At 40.1% G+C, this 17,548-nt stretch overlaps 1 protein-coding gene across 1 annotated transcript in view; it reads left to right on the top strand.

The window, feature by feature from the left end:
• The window catches only part of PRKDC (protein kinase, DNA-activated, catalytic subunit), an 836,940-nt gene that overhangs the window by 302,715 nt on the left and 516,677 nt on the right, over positions 1–17,548 (top strand). Inside the window, exons 19-25 of the mRNA XM_063923695.1 lie at positions 3,596–3,682; positions 5,274–5,393; positions 6,639–6,798; positions 7,712–7,818; positions 10,180–10,270; positions 13,693–13,856; positions 14,960–15,112. Of these exons, the coding sequence (XP_063779765.1) occupies positions 3,596–3,682; positions 5,274–5,393; positions 6,639–6,798; positions 7,712–7,818; positions 10,180–10,270; positions 13,693–13,856; positions 14,960–15,112 (882 nt within the window). The remainder of the gene's footprint in view (positions 1–3,595; positions 3,683–5,273; positions 5,394–6,638; positions 6,799–7,711; positions 7,819–10,179; positions 10,271–13,692; positions 13,857–14,959; positions 15,113–17,548) is intronic.

Here is a 17,548-nt window from a genome sequence, read left to right as displayed (position 1 = left end):
GCCATTTTTTTTCTTCGGGTTTTTCCCGTTTTTTAAAATCGCGGCAAAATCCGCCAAATCGGCCGATTTTCGCCCGCGACTCTGGCGAATCCGTTTTTCATTGAATATGGTGAATTCCGGAAGCCACCTTCCGGAATTCACCTGTCGAATTGAGTCGAATTTAAAAACGGCGATAATTTGCCGCGATTCGCCGTGAATTGCATATACCCCATTACCTCTTTTGGCCTCACCACCCCTCACTCAATGAGCACTCTCTTGATTTGTTTTCTTTTTTTACTTTTTTGACATCACTAACTCCCACTTTTGCCCAACACTTTCTCTTACACTTTCTCTGTCATATTCTCCTCTTTCCGAGGCTACACTCATCGAACACAACATTAGCACCCTAGATCTAGCTCTATTCTCCCCCTCATGGGACTTTTCTCTCCCATCTCTACCCTTTCCTCCCCTGACTAGACTCTGGGGTATATGTATCGAAGTTTGGAGAGAGATAAAGTGTAGAGAGGAAAAATACCAATTAGTCCGTTCCTGTCATTTTTCAGACACAGGGGCAGATTTATTAATCCTGGTGAAGTGATCAAGTGGAAGGTGATAATGCACCAGCCAATCAGCTCCAAACTTCCATGTTACAGGCTGGGTTTGAAAAATGACAGTTAGGAGCTGACTGGCTGGTTCGTTATCATCTTCCACTTTATCACTACACCAGGCTTAATATATCTGCCACACAGTCTGTAAAATGACAGAAGCTGATTAGCTGGTACTTTATCTCTGTCCAAGCTTTGATAAATCTCCCTCTCTATCTTAGTACAACTCTGCCTTTGTCTCCGCTTCTCCAACTGTTAGGCTGGCTACACATCAGGACGAGAGCATGATTTGCTGTATGAGAACGGCAAATCGTGTAAATTGTCTGATGTACTGTATATGTCCGATTGCATGCATGCAATCAGAAGATATTGTGTGCGACCCAGTGCAGTTTAATAAAGGACGGAACAAGAGATCGTTCTGTTGTTCATTAAATCGGTTAGTGTGTACCGGTAATCTGTGTCCTAATGTGTACCTAGCTTAAATCCTAGCCTTTGTCTGCCCACACTCCAAATTTAAGCTGCATATACACTATGAGGTATTGCATACAATATTGCTGATATAATGGCATAGTGTGTACACACGGTTTATCATATGATGCGCGCTGCCGTGGACATCCTACATCTGACCTGCATGCAGTCTTGATGGTGCAATATCATGAGATTTTTTGTAGTGTGTACATACAACCATACGATTTTAGGGCATTGACATCAGCCTAGACCAGTGATGGCTAACCTTGACACTCCAGCTGTTGTTGAACTACACATCCCAGCATGCCCTGCATCTTTTTATCATGGCCAAATAGCAAAACTGTAGCAGGGCATGCTGGGATGTGTAGTTCAACAGCTGGAGTGTCAAGGTTAGCCATCACTGCCTATATCCTCCTCCTCCTGCTTGTGCTCCCTTGTAAACAGCTCCAGCCCCATAAGATATAATTTCCTCTTATCTTATTGTTTTATCATAAAGTGTGTATGCCTGATATTGTATGACGGGAAATTGCATACAATATCGCATGGGGCGCACATGTGTACATAGCCTTACCCTCTATCTCCACCTTTGCTTGGCACCACATTTTCTCTAATGCTAGGTACACACTAGTAGATATATCTGCAGATCAATTGATCGGCAGATATATCTATGGACGGATCAGGCAGTGTGTTGAGCATACACACTGCTCGATCCGTCGGGACTGACGTCACGAACTGGGTGGGTGTTTACATGCGCCATCTCAGTTCAGCTGTCAATCACCGCTGGCTGCTGCGGCAGCCCATACACACACAGCGATGTGTCATCGGCTGTGCTGTAGGGCTGACGCGATATGTCTGTGAACGACTGCATTCACAAACATATCATTTGTACACACTGGTGATGGACCCGCGATATATTGGCCGTTCAATAGAAGGCTAATATATTGCCCAGTGTGTACGGTGCGTGAAGAAGCATCAGGGTAAGATTAAATGGGAGGAAATTAGAGATCTTTGTGAGAGGAGAGGATAAATATGAAATGAGGGAAGTCTTAAGGTGCTTAAGACTTCCCTCATTTTATATTTATCCTCTCCTCTCCTAAAGATCTCTAATTTCCTCCCATTTTATCTTACCCTGATGCTTCTTCACTGCATTTAACGTCTCCTTCTGTCTCCCTTTGTTTCTTCCCTTGACATTGTCACCTACTTCACATCCAAAATTGACGCTAATCACCAGGGCATCTTCCTTTCAACTCTTCTTGCTTCATCCCTACCACTTTCCAGCTACCTGTCCACCTTGTTTTCCATCTACCTGCCACTGCTGTTATAGTCTGTATACTAGTCTCATCTGATATTGTCCTCAGGGACTTTGGTCATATGGATTTCCATTAACTTCTATATATGCTTACTAACACCATGCTACCCACAGGTAACCCCTGCAGACATTTTCCTCCATCAATGTTTTTTTTTCCAACATTTAGTCTGCACAACATAAAATTACAGGTACTGCGCTTCAGAGAAAGCACCCTGTAATACAGTAACTGTGTTCTGTCTGACACTACACACTTCACTACCATTTGTCAGTATGTATAAATGGGTTTAGTTAGAATTATATAATTTTATAAGACAATTAGCAATTTGTTACGTGTTTAATTTAATTTGGGTTGCAATGCTATTTTTTTGTTTGTACAGGTTGAGTATCCCATATCCAAATATTCCGAAATACGGAATATTCCAAAATACAGAATTTTTGGAGTGAGAGTGAGATAGTGAAACCTTTGTTTTTTGATGGCTCAATGTACACAAACTTTGTTTAATACACAAAATTATTAAAAATATTGTATTAAATGACCATCAGGCTGTGTGTATAAGGTGTATATGAAACATAAATGATTTGTGTGAATGTACACACACTTTATTTAATGCACAAAGTTATTAAAATATTGGTTAAAATGTCCTCCAGGCTGTGTGTATAAGGTGTATATGACACATAAATGCATTCTGTGCTTAGACTTAGGTCCCATCACCATGATATCTCATTATGGTATGCAATTATTCCAAAATACGGAAAAATCCGATATCCAAAATACCTCTGGTCCCAAGCATTTTGGATAAGGGATACTCAACCTGTATTATAGTTTCCTCTTTTCTGATTTGTCCGCTTTCGTAATGTGAGATCTCTGTGACTGTTTTGATTACATGTGAGACTTTACAAAGAATGCATATTGAGCTAACTTATTTGATCAGTCTATGTGAATAATGTGACATACAGTATGTATTGTATAATGCAGTTTCCACAGTAAACTTCTTGTGTAAAACAAAATCAGTGCAGAGAATCTCCAGGCTGTTTATGCTGGGAAGGAATGATGATTCTCTCCATTAATTGGGATGCTAAAGTGAATGTTTGCCTTTGCTTTTACTGATATCTATGGTAAAAGTCATGTTTACAACTGTATAAAATAAAATGTATAGGATAATTAAGAACAATCAGTTTTGTGCAAGTATTTAGTGTTCTGCTATCATCTGTCTGTAATGTCTCTTTCATGCAGGGTGTTGGTCCAAAAAGTTCCAAAAGATTTCCACAGAATACAGAAAAAAATTCTTGTTTTGCCCTGTTTGTGAAATTTGGAAAAGAGGTAACGTGTTAACAATTCCAATTGTATTCCTTTTTACCATTGTTTTTTTAATTTTTTTGGTGACATATTTGCTTCATATATGTATTTTACTCCTTTTTGATTACTTTTTTTTTTGTCTGTCCTCGAGTGGTTGTGATATTGTCTATTGTAATTTCAGTTTTTAATAGTTTGATCGTGAGTTAGAAGCAAATTCAAGTAAAGGGAGCAAATTTGCACCTGGATAAACAATGTTGTGATGCAGATTTTTTTTTTTTGTGTGCATACAGTGAATATACTGCTTACTTTTTCATGTAGCACACAAATACTGGGTAGCTTTAATTGAAAACCAATATTTAGGGGGTGTATTTACCAAGTGTCTGTCTTGGTTCTAAACCAAAACTGAACATTGCCGCGGTTTAGCTGTGAAAAAAAATGACTATCTGTTGGGTTTCAGATTCAATTGAAATCCAATGTTGATGTCCAAAATTTTGCAGCTGTAAATGCCGTCGTTTTGACCTTTCAGTTCATAACTGACGACAAATAGAAGTTAAAAACCGAGGAGAAATACCCCCAAACATGATCTGTGCAGACTTTGATAGGGTAAAATGTAAATAAAGAGAGAAATGGAAAAAAAAATGCATGGGGCGTCTCCTTAATTCAGTAGCTAGCCTTGTACCTCTCATCCTGGGTGGTTTGTACTGAAAAATAGGTCGACAACACTTGGGTCGACAGTCATTAGGTCGACCGCTGTTGGTCGACATGCATTAGGTTGACATGGTCTTGGTCGACATGGAAAAGGGTAAACATGAGTTTTTCACATTTTTTGTTTTAATTTTTTTTACTTTTTCATACTTTACGATCCACATGGGCTACGATTGGGAATAGTAACCTGTGCCGAGCACAGAGGTAGCAGAGCGAGGCACCTTGCCGGAAGCAGGGCAGCGAAGCCAGCCATGCAAGGGGAACACAGTGCACTAATTGGGGTTCCCCGTCACTTTACGAAGAAAATTACACCCAAAAAATAATACAACTCATGTCGACCTTTTTCCACGTCGACCTAGTACATGTTGACCTAATGACGATGTCGACCTAGTGACCATGCCAACCTAATGCATTTCGACCAATAGTGGTCGACCTAATGACCCATACCCGAAAGGACTGTGTGGGGTTCCCCCTATTTTACAATAACCAGCACCTGGCTGTATTCTTTATACATTAACCCCACACCCACCGCCACCAGAGCTGCTGTGAATAGCTTGGGCTATTAGCTTTTCTGATCGCACCTCCATAGGCTGTGAGGTGAAATCCGCTAAAGAGACACATCCCGTAAAGCAGCTCTAATCTGTTTTGGCATTTGCTTGTGGCTGATAAGAGCTGAGCTAGATGCTCCTCTCTGCTAAATCTTGCCAAATTTTTCAATAACACCCGCAGTGCAATTGTGCTTTGCCAAGGTTCAGATTGGCACCTTCTTGCTGGATTTACTTCTGACTTTAAAGGGATGCTAGTTGTTATAATTATGATTTTTAGTAGTTGTTCATAATAACTTACAGCATTTTACTGTGCTCTGTTTGCATTTGCTGCTGTCTTTACCCTTATTTGGTGAAACTCCTAGGTATCGGCCAAAATGAAGCAATTTAAGGATGAACTTTTGGCCTCTTGTTTGACTTTTATCCTTTGCCTTCCTCATGATATCATCATGCTGGATATGAAAATTTACATCCCAGCATTACAAGTAAGTCCAAAAAATGGATTTACCAGTGTATATAGTTGTATGGCAATGGCATTTGTGTTTTTTTTTCTTTTATTTTTCCCAGTGCTTCTAGATTTTTATTTTATTAAGAAATAATATGCAATAAACCATGGAAGAGGAGGAGGAGGAGATGTGTCCACCGTTATCTTGAATAATTTTCTGTGCCTAGTCACAACATGATTTATTAGCATAAACCCTTCATCTATTGTTCTCAGCTGCAATACAATACAGAGAACAATACAGCAGGGGATTAAGTCATTACAGCTGGGGATTAAGTCTGATTGGCCAATCACAGTTAATCCTATTAACCGTCAAGATAAATGTGGATACATCTGTATATCGGCATGGTTTACATTTAATCAGTGAGGATGAACTCAAAATTTACCTCAGAAGGGGCTGTGGCTTAGCCAATCCGCATTCTATGTGTCTGGCTGCAGCAGACAATGCATTGCAATCTAGCAAGAGGCTGAGAACTCCTATTTCAAATAGGCTTTTATTGTGTCCTTCCCAAGCTTCTTCATAGAGTGCTGCCAGTGTGGGATTCTGCTCCTCCCCAGAAATCATCTGTAGCGATGACCGCTGCGAGAATGTCTGGGTTAGAGAACCTGTTGGGCCACATGCAGGATGTACATGCATGCTTTAATTTAACAGTGTTTCACAAACATTTTTTTCTCCTTCTTTGTCATGGGATTTTGAGTTTCTCCACCGATCCCTCTATGCCAGTGTTTCTCAAACTTTTTTGAATACCGGCGCACTAGAGTATCAGATTTATTTTCACAGCACCCATAGGCCCAAAGTTTTTTTTTGTTATTGAGAAATTTAGAAAAAAATATTACATTTAGTAAATTGTGTTTAGAATTCATAAATAACTTTGTGTGTGGTGAGGAACAAGATTTGCTTCTGTTTGTCCACCTGTTTTATGATTGACAGTCACCAGCACTGGTTTTGCCTATTACATTTACCATAAATAATTTTAATTGGTCCTGGATCACCAATCCAGGGCACCCCTGGAAGTGTCCTGAGGCACTCCAGGGTGCCACGGCACACAGTTTGATAACTTCTGTTCTATGCCTTTTATTGCATTGTGCATTATTATTGATTCTCTACGATTTACTACTTATAGTTTGATTATTTCGGACATTTTTTTTTTAATTCAGCCTGTAGATCATTTAGTAGTTAAAATGATACATTTATGGAAGGCATGTCAATTTTTCCCATTTAATGTAGACTGCTTTTAAGTTGGGCCTAAGCTGCCCAGCTCTTGCTGATACTGGCCTTGATGCTCTGGAAGACTGGTCTTCTCGAATTCCCCCAGATATTATACAACCTTTTTACAAGGATATCCTTCCTTCACTAGATGACTACTTGACAAATTCATCATCTGCAGGTAATAATATTGCTTTTTCTCTACTATTGTGTAATTTCTAACTTGCAAAAACGTGTGGGTATGCATCTTTTCTTCATATGCGCAACCTCGTGTGTTTTGAAATACATGCACACTTCCTGGTCATTGGCACTGCATTGGGACATCAGTCTACACCTGCTTTTCCAGGTACTTTCGAATATGTTTATGGTGGAAATAAGAGAGAATCATGTCTAGTTTTCTAACTTTTAAGGGCCACCCCATTTGTACCTTTACACTTTTTCTGTTTGGGTTTTCATGATTTGTTTTAAATGAATCATGAGAATGTGGGGTTATCAGTGCTTATTTTATTACAAATGGCACTTTATTCATGTGTTTTGAACGTTTTTAAATGTGTTGAAGTGTACCTAGAAATGGACTTTTCTGCAAACTTACAACTGCAGGGTTACAGTGTGTGCCATTCTGCAAAGCAGTTACCATAGGCTTTCTCGTGCCTAAATTGTACTTGGCAAGGAATATTTCAGATCTGCCTAACTCTACCATTCAGAAGTTACAGACCTTTGCAGCCTAACAGATTTCAAAATATTGGCCCCCAATCCATGTTCTTTATTATAAACACAGGTGCATTTGCAAGTACAGTAGACACGAGATGCCAATAAAAAGCATTTGAGCCTTCGTGTCTTGGATATAAAAGCCCCTTGATTTCTCATCTGGTCGTCCTATCAGTGCAGATATCTGTAAATAGCAGTTACACTGGAGAGCAGAATTACAACTAAAACTTTTGTTTTTTCCCTCTCAATGTACCTATTAAATCCATTTATTTGTATGTTAGGCTCTTTTAAGTTCTCCCCTTGTGTACTCCTAAATATTTTTGCATGACTGTTGATAAGCAAATGTGATATTTAAGGTATTCAGTGTTTTACAATCTCTCTTTCAGATGATTCACTGAATGCAGTCGACGTAGCTTACCTGTCGCGTGCTTCACAGAAAGGCTTTAATAAATATCTTGTCAATAAAATAAAGAGAGCAAAAGCACTTTCTGTGGTAAGCAATTTCATTTTTAATAAATATTGAAAAGATTACTGATAACTTTATTCTATTAGTATGCACATGACTATACAGCTGAGCATGATTTTGGAGGTAGACTCGCTATCCACTATGTGAAACAGGTTATAGCTGTGTTGTAGAGCGGTGCTTTATTTGCTCATATTGTCTAACATAGGGCTCTAGAAGTTTTAGAAAAATCTAGAAGCCAGCTTGAAGGTTTAGGAGCTAGAACATCATCCCCTACCAAAAATATCTGAAAACTTGTATAGATAACCACACACGCCCCTTCAATGCCCCTCAACCTCATGCCATCAGACCACCCTCCACATAAGCCCCTTCAATTGTTAGCAGATTCCTCCATGTACCCATACCTGGCCGACAATTTGAAATATGTCATGCAGGAGTACCCAAATTCATAGTATGCAAAATAGTACAGCTTCAGTTTCTTTCATCCCTCAGCCTATCAAATCCTGAAAGGAAGTAGCATTCTGAGGTCTTGAAAAATGGTGCTGCTGAGTTGTCACTGTCCTTGTCACAATCCGGAGTACTAAAACTGCTTATTTACCTTTGTGGTGCCTCTCCAGGCTGGCCCTATGGTCCTCTCTTAGTGTGCGCTCACAGGTAGCGCTGGGATCTGCTTACAGGCTTCACTCCCTGCAGATGCTGAGTACTTTCCACATTGCAGCTGCGTAGAGCTTCCTTCAGTGCCATACTGTCTCCAGGCACTGCTCTTTGCAGTACTCCGCTCTTTCTCCATCCTTCCAGAGTTCAGGCCTGCTTCCTCTACGCTAAAGTTCCCCCCAAAAGTCAGACAAGGTCACAGCCATGTTGGATGCAGTCATCTGATCATTTTCAGCCATTCCAGTCGCTGTTCTCTGTCAGCTAATCATGGCAGCCAATCACAAGACACTGATACCTATAAAGTGCTCAACCTGGCCCCTCCAAATTTGCCAATTTAATGTTACTTTTCCATTGAATGTAGCTCTGTGCTGAGCTCCCTTATACTAAGTTGTCAGTACGATTCCAGTCCGTTTTAACTAGTTCGTCTGGTTATACACTCTCTGTTTTGCCATTGCTCTCCAGTTCCTCTCCAACCTAGGCTCCAGTCTGGTCTCCAACCCAGGCTCCAGTCTGGTCTCCAACCCAGGCTCCAGTCTGGTCTCCAACCCAGGCTCCAGTCTGGTCTCCAACCCAGGCTCCAGTCTGGTCTCCAACCCAGGCTCCAGTCTGGTCTCCAACCCAGGCTCCAGTCTGGTCTCCAACCCAGGCTCCAGTCTGGTCTCCAACCCAGGCTCAAGTTCAGCTACAACGCCAATCCAGTTGCCATCACAGATTCAGTCTAGCCACAAGAGTAATCGATTCAAGTGGTCTGGCCTAGTTCAGTTCCTGCAATCAGTCACAGCTACATGCTTCCAGCTGGGAATTCATGTCTAAGCCTTTGCTGTATTAATAAAGTTATTTTTTTCTATTCTCTCACGCCTTCGGGGCAGCCACTGCTAGAGCACCAATGATTGTCCTTAAGTCCACTCACCTACACCTCCTAGTGTGCTTGTCACTCCATGAGTAGAGGGTGTATTAAGCCTCCGAGCTTCCTCCACACTCCAGTTTCTTCGGCTCCAACCTCACACCCCAAGCCAAACGAAATCCTCAGACTTGATAGTCCTCAGGTAGTGAGTAACCGCCTTGAAGGTCAAAATAAAAAAATAGTAATTGACAAAGTAATCTGTGAATCTGGTGCTGCCAGCTGTTAGACTGTAGACGGAGCAGCATTGGTGTCATTCCCAGTTGCAACACTATTGACAACCTCACCTCATGAAGAAGCTAGAGAAGAGTAGTACTCCACTCATGGTAATAAAACTAGAGGAGGATGTCAATGTAAAAAATGAGGCAAGTGGGTGCAGACAAAACAGTGAAGGCAATCAGACTCTGACCTCAATAGAGGACTTAGTTGATGATCCAGCACGCACTGTGTGTGACGCTTGCAACATTTTTCCAGACGTTATGATGACAATCCTTTGCTGGAGCAACACTCTGCTCGTGCTCTGGGACCTGCAATGTCCGGTGTGCATGAGGATCACACTCTTCCTTCATTGTGCAGGCAGTACTGCAGCTGGTGGTGGACCAGACTCCAGCCAGCCACCCATTAGGTAGCATCTTTTGGTAGCAGGGAGTAAGCAAATCCACGCTGATTGAATGTTTACTTTATTTTTACTTTAACAATTGTCTGTATTAGTTCCTGGCTCTTGTAAAACTTAGTCGCCAGGACCTGGCATCCAGGATTTGGTGGGCCCTGGTCTAGCACTAATGCAAACCACATAAATGTTACTATGATGTTTGTATTTCTTAATCATTTTCTAGAAGGAAGAATCATCTTTAGCATCAGTAAGGAGCAGAGTAGTACGATTACTTGGGTCTCTAGGAGGACATATTAATCGCAGCTTAGTAACAGGTAATTATTTCTATTACTAGAGATTACACATTTTTACGGCGGAATTGTTACATTTATATCACTTGTATATAAGCATATACAGTACATTACCTTTAAAAGGATTTAAGACATTTTAATATTGGGTTAACTATCTTTAAACTGACTTACTTAATATGATGGTCCATTTACTTTAATATGGATTCCATCTTTACTTAAAGGAGACAGTTAAAGAAAGGAGATATAATACAAAATGTGGGAAAACACGTGGCGCTACTGTGGCCAAATGCACCCACACTTAGCAATAGAGTAATTGCTTACATTAGAATGGAAAAGACGTACTGAAAACTTTTCAGTTTTAAAGCATATTGATAGTTCCTACAATAAATACAAAAACTAATGGTGCAATAAAAGATGATATCCAGTAAAGAAAATTCTTTTATTGGTTCCACTCGCATAAAAAGGCATACATTGGGCATATCATCCTCATAAGAAATATGATTTATTCGCCAGGAGAGATATTCATCAGGCACTGGAAACTTAAAAGAAGTATATGGTGCAATACTGACCTGACAAAAGACACATTTAATAACCAAATGCACTCCCATATAACAGAACATAAAAGATTTATATCACCACACAAGTGTGTATCCAGTTCGGTGTCCTGCAATCAATCGAAACGGGAGTCCCTCTGCATCCTAGATTGAAAAGGTCAGGTGAATGGTCCAAAACTTGGGTATTAAGGACCAAAACACTATAGCAGACAGGGATACCCAGGTCACACAGCAGTTCGACTCCAAGCAGCAAAAGGTCCAAATGCAGGACACTGAGCTGGATACACACCTGGGTGGTGGTATAAATCTTTTATGTTCTGTTATATGGGAGTGCATTTGGTTATTAAATGTGTCTTTTGTCAGGTCAGTATTGCACCATATACTTCTTTTAAGTTTCCAGTGCCTGATGAATCTCTCTCCTGGCGAATGAATCATATTTCTTATGAGGATGATATGCCCAATTTATGCCTTTCTATGTGAGTGGAACCAATAAAAGAACCTTCTTTACTGGATATCATCTTTTATTGCACCATTGGTTTTTGTATTTATTGTAGGAACTATCTGTGAAGTTCAGATTATTTCTAATAATTATTTAAAATGCCAGCGTTAATATATATGCTGCGGGCGCAAGGCGCATCTTATTACCATATACGATAAAAGTGCGCTGTACGTCGCAAACACTACATCCCTTAAGAGAAAACAAGCACTCGCACACATTGTCTGAGTTCCAACGCTCATTGATGTATATATTTGATATTAAAAGGATATGCATACAATATAACACACATGTACAGTATATATATATATATATATATATATATATATATATATATATATGGTGACAGATTTACAATTACACAGGAAGCAGTTGTTACAAAAGAATCCATACAGCCACAGCTAGCATACATTACCATTTCCCTCAATGCACACTCCGCTCCATCTCAGCAAAAAAAACAGCAACTAACACAGCAACAGAAAAACAGCAAACAGACCTTCTTGTGTGACTCAAATCACCTATATACTGTGTATTTTGGGGGAGTACATGTCTTCTGTTATTGGTCCAGGGGAGGGAACTTTCTCATTCATGATGTGTTATTGGTCAATTCATATGCAAGCAACGTCCAGCCTTGAAGATGACATCATAGGGGTTGGCCACTGGTTTCTGCTACACACATGCTGTCTTTGTTCTCATTTGAATTGTGGCTTCATATTCATACTTTCAATCATAACTACTCATTGCAATGAGCTACAATCTAACCACAGGTATCAAACCAACACACTCGTTCCCCTGATTATTTTGACACCACGCATGACATGTTTATCTTGTTCCGTTCCATTAATACATATACATGATGCTATACTCTATTACACAGGTTCTCAAACTCGGTCCTCAGGACCCCACACAGTGCATGTTTTGCAGGTCTCCTCACAGAATTACAAGTGAAATAATTAGCTCCACCTGTGGACCTTTTAAAATGTGTCAGTGAGTAATTAATACACCTGTGCACTTGCTGGGTTACCTGCAAAACATGCACTGTGTGGGGTCCTGAGGACCGAGTTTGAGAACCAAGTTTGAGAACCACTGCTCTATTATATAATTGAATACATCTGGTGCTTGACATGTTTAATTTATGTGTGGTATGAAATATGTGTTGAATATATGGCTTGTCTGTGTGAATGCGTATGCTACCATATATCACTGTGCACGCTGCGTGTATTCGCACGCACAGCGACTCTGCAGTGTGGAGTTTATATGTGCTGTGTATGTAATATTTTTGACTTCGACATATCAATATGCTTTAGAATTGAAAAGTTTTCAGTACGTCTCTTCCATTCTAATGTAAGCAATTCTCTCTATTGCTTAGTGTGGGTGCAATGGGCTACGGTAGCGCCATGTGTTTTCCCACATTTTGTTTTGTATGGTATATTAAGAGTCTTGGTGAAGGCATTTTTGTGTTACACAAGCTGTCATCGTAATTGTAAGCGCAGTTTGGATTTAAAAGTCTATTTCTAAAGAAAGGAGATGTTTGGTTCCTGTGTATTCTTCAGTATCTTTTCCTTAATATTTATTGTTTAGTAAGTGATGCAGAAGATGGATACTGGTTATCTTTGGTAAATTTCTACTTGCAGTGTACTGGCATCTTTCCTTAGTGATTAGTGGTTTTTATATAGGTACTGATAATGTCAGTGTCAGCGAACCAGGCTATCTGTAAATCAAAGAGTTAATTTGACGGCCGGGAGCAATGGACACACAGACGTTAGTGTGTATCAGAAGTGCTCTAAAGTTTATTAATACCATTGGGCTTATAAAGCTTTCTTATGTAGACATCATATGTAAATCATTTAAAATCATGATTAAAAAAATTGTTGCATATACATTTAAAACTAAATTTCATATTCACAGCAGAGGGCAGTATTGGCTAAATTATTAAGAAAGGTAATTATAATTCTAGAATTTTCTAAGGCTTAGATATTAAAGACCCATTTTCCTTCTTGTATGAGAATGTTAATAGTGACCTTGTAATATATACAATTGTATATCCGTGCACCTGCCAAACGTATTGGAAATATGGCTCATGTAGGAGTTTTGCTGAGAAGCATGCGGGAAACAATATTAAACAGCTCTTTATAAAATATTTGAGATTACATGCCTTAAAGATAGATCCTCATTTCTAAATGTCTGCATATATTTGAACAAAACCATTATTTAGAGTTTTAACTCTATCCATTCTAATCCCTCTTGTCACGGCAAAAACAATGTGGTGGAGACAGATCAATGAGTGATAATAAGCATGGAGGCTTTTTATAAAGTGGTTAATTTCACTTAATACTGTAGTTATTTTTTTTCTTTTGTATTTAATGTCTTTTTTTATTTTTTTTTAACTGTGATAGCTGCATCTACCGAGGAAATGATAAAGAATCATGTGTCATGGGATACGGAGAAGAGACTTAGTTTTGCAGTACCATTTGCTGATATGAAACCTGTCATCTACCTGGATACATTTCTGCCACATGTCACAGATTTGGCACTTTGTGCCAGTGACAGGCAGACAAAAGTATGTTCAGTTTTATTTTTATTTTTAGTTTTTCTCTGTATAGATGTGCTTTGTGGCTTGTTTCACTTTATACTTCAATTTCTGTAAAGAAACACTTTGGTGTTTGAATCACAACTTGGAGTGCCATTTTCCATATCTTATACTGCATCAACTATATCTTGGCCCCCTCGATATAACATTGTACACTGGAGTGCCCATTTCCTCTATATGTATATCTATAACATTTGTTTTTTGTTTATAGCAAAATTTGTAGCAGCTGTGTTAGCATGTCGTCCTTAAAGGCTTTGGGACTTCCTGGTGGGGAGGAATTCATTTAGCCTTAGTAATTTACTGCTGGCTAATTGAAGCAGTGGGGCTGCAGTTAATGGGATTTCGTTTTGTTTTTTTGTTTTTTATCCTCAACCGGCTGGAAAAAAGGATTAATGGCATGTTTTTGAGTTTCGTGACTATGTTTACGCAGAGGTCTGGGAATTTATCCTGAATTCTATAGGTTAACACACGTTAACAGGTAATTTATTGTCTGTGAAAAAAGAGCTTTAATTGAATAGCCACGGGCATTAAAGCCCGAGGTTCTCGCCCTTTTGCACACCCAGTAAATTATCGGGGGTAATTGGATTCACCCCTTAGTGTCCCTACTTTTTGTGAAATTCCTTTCTTTGTTGCTGCAGGTAGACACTAACAAGCCCACTCATAAAATATATGGTCTCTATGGTACTCGGCTACATTTCTTTTCTTTGCTTAAACTGGGGAGCAACAAGAGAATAAAGAGCTTATAGGGAGGACAAAAAGACAGTTGCCTTCCCTTTCCTCCCCAGCACCTCTGCTCCAAGGGGTAAAATATTGTCCAAAATCTGTGTCAACCTATAGATTTGTAGAAAGGGAATTAATGGTAAGGACGAATACCCAGGAATATTTTTAGTAAATCCTGCTTATTTACATTTTCTTTTTATGTATTTGTAAAATTACTTTTAAATTGTGTTGTTTCGAAAAAGATATACAGTAATTAATAATGTAATTACTTTGTGTAAACCATTGTTTAAACCAGTTGCAGCCTTATGTCACATACATGACATTTTCCATAAATTATGTTTCTTTCCATTAAGGTTGCAGCCTGTGAACTTTTGCACAGCATTGTTACTTTCATGTTGGGAAAAGCATCTCAAATACCCGATGCTAAAGAAGGACCTCCAGCAATGTTTCGACTGTTCAAACGTACATTTCCTGTATTGCTTCGCCTGGCCTGTGATGTTGATCAGGTATTGGCTATTTGTGTTGCGCAATTGCCTATCTAGGTATACTATACTTCTGCGCTGTGCTCATGTGTGAAGAAAATGTTTAATTTTGATCAGTCTTTGAAAGTGCTTGATACAAGTTGAACACATTTACATTTTTCTTGTAATAATTTATTTTCAAGATGCTAAAAAACAGATTCAAACATTAAAAAAAACAATTTTAGTAAATTATTTTATAATGTATAGGCCTTTAAAAACAACAACATAAAACGCAATAAATAAATAAAAATAGAAAAAAAATTCTTAAAATTGCTAAGCAAAATGCTGAATGTATGTTAAACTTAGCCAAGAGGCAATATCCAAGCTTGTTCAGCAATTCAGAGACTCACTGAGTTATAATTCAAGATATAAATATAATAGGCAGTTTATTCCTTCTACCTATAGACACTCTTTTTGGCTTTCAAGATTAAAAGAAAACTTTTCCTCAGATAGGAACACCCACTGTTGTTCTGAATTGATTAGGAATGCTAAGAAAAATAGGATTTCAATTACCTACCGGTAAATCCTTTTCTCGTAGTCCGTAGGGGATACTGGGGTTCACATTAGTACCATGGGGTATAGACGGGTCCACTAGGAGCCTTGGGCACTTTAAGAAATCAGTAGTGTGCACTGGCTCTTCCCTCTATGCCCCTCCTACCAGACTCAGTCTAGAAACTCTGCCCCGAGGAGACGGACATATCCTGAGGAAGGATGTAACAGAACAGTGGTGAGATTCGAACCAGCACACACAAACAAGAGGAAAGCCATGATAATCAAACCTGAACAGGAACAGCAACAGCTGAACCAACAACATTACTTAACGAAGTAACCGTGCAGGAAACACGAAGCACTAGGCGGGCGCCCAGTATCCTCTGCGGACTACGAGAAAAGGATTTACCAGTAGGTAATTCACATCCTATTTTCTCTTACGTCCTAGTGGATACTGGGGTCCACATTAGTACCATGGGGATGTACCAAAGCTCCCAAACCGGGTGGTAGAGTGCTGAGGTTCCTGCAGAACTGATTGACCAAACTGAAGGTCCTCAGAGGCCAAAGTATCGAACGTGTAGAACCTAGCAAACGTGTTTGAACCTGAACAAGTAGCTGCTCGGCAGAGCTGTACAGCTGAGACCCCGGGCAGCCGCCCAGGAAGAACCCACCGTCCTAGTAGAGTGGGCCTGTACGTTAGGAACAGGCAATCCTGCCATAGAATAAGCCTGCTGGATAGTAAGCCTGATCCAGCGAGCAATAGACTGCTTTGAAGCAGGACACCCAATTTTTTTGGGATCATAGAGAACAAACAGCGAGTCAGATTTTCTGTGATGAGCTATCCGCTTCACATAGATTTTCAAAGCCCTCACAACATCCAAGGACTTTGAGGTAGCAGAGGTGTTAGTAAGCACCGGAACCACAATAGGTTGGTTGATATGAAACGCAGACACCACCTTAGGAAGAAAATGCTGACGAGTTCTGAGTTCAGCTCTACCTTCATGAAAAATCAAATAGGGGCTTTTGTAAGACCATGCCCCCTGTTCCGACACACGCCTTGCTGAAGGCCAACAATGTAACAGTCCTTCCACGTAAGAAACTTTGTCAACCTCCTGTAAAGGCTCAAACAATTCCGATTGTAGAAACTGCAACATCACGTTAAGATCCCAAGGTGCCGTGGGAGTCACAAAGGTCGGTTGGATGTGCAGAACACACTTCAAGAACGTCTGAACCTCAGGGAGGGAAGCCATTTGTTTCTGGAAGAAAATGGACAAGGCCGAAATCTGGACTTTCAAGGAGCCCAAACGTAGGCCCACATCCACACCTGACTGAAGAAAAAGGAGAAAACGTCCCAGTTGAAATTCCACTGCAGGAAATTTCCTTTTTTCACATTACGAGACATATTTTTTTCCAAATACGGTGGTAATGTTTAGACGTTACCCCTTTCCTGGCTTCAATCAGGGTTGGAATAATCCTGTCCGGAATGCCTTACTGGGCTAGAATTTGACGCTCCACTTCCATGCCGTGAAACGTAGCTGTGGTAAGTCTTGATAGACGAACGGCCCCTGTTGTAGAAGATCCTCTCGAAGAGGCAGAGGCCACATGTCCTCTAGGAGCATCTCCAGTAGATCCGCATATCAGGCCCTTCTTGGCCATTCTGGGGCAATGAGAATTGCTTGAACCTTTTTCCCTTTTTATTCTTTTGAGAATTCTTGGTATCAACGGAAGAGGTGGGAACACGTAAACCATCTGGTAGACCCATGGAGTCACCAGAGCGTCCACCGCCACTGCTTGTGGGTCTCTCGACCTGGAACAATACCGCTTTAGCTTCTTGTTGAGACAAGAGGCCATCATGTCTATCTGTGAAAGTCCCCACCGACGTGTTAAGTACTCGAACACCTGCGTGTGAAGGCCCCACTCCTGGGTGGAGGT

Source organism: Pseudophryne corroboree, chromosome 5 (genome assembly GCF_028390025.1).
Source record: "Pseudophryne corroboree isolate aPseCor3 chromosome 5, aPseCor3.hap2, whole genome shotgun sequence".
Classification (NCBI taxonomy): Eukaryota; Metazoa; Chordata; class Amphibia; order Anura; family Myobatrachidae; genus Pseudophryne; species Pseudophryne corroboree.
The sequence above is the reverse complement of the archived record's forward strand: the minus strand, read 5'-3'. Positions and strand labels throughout refer to the sequence as shown.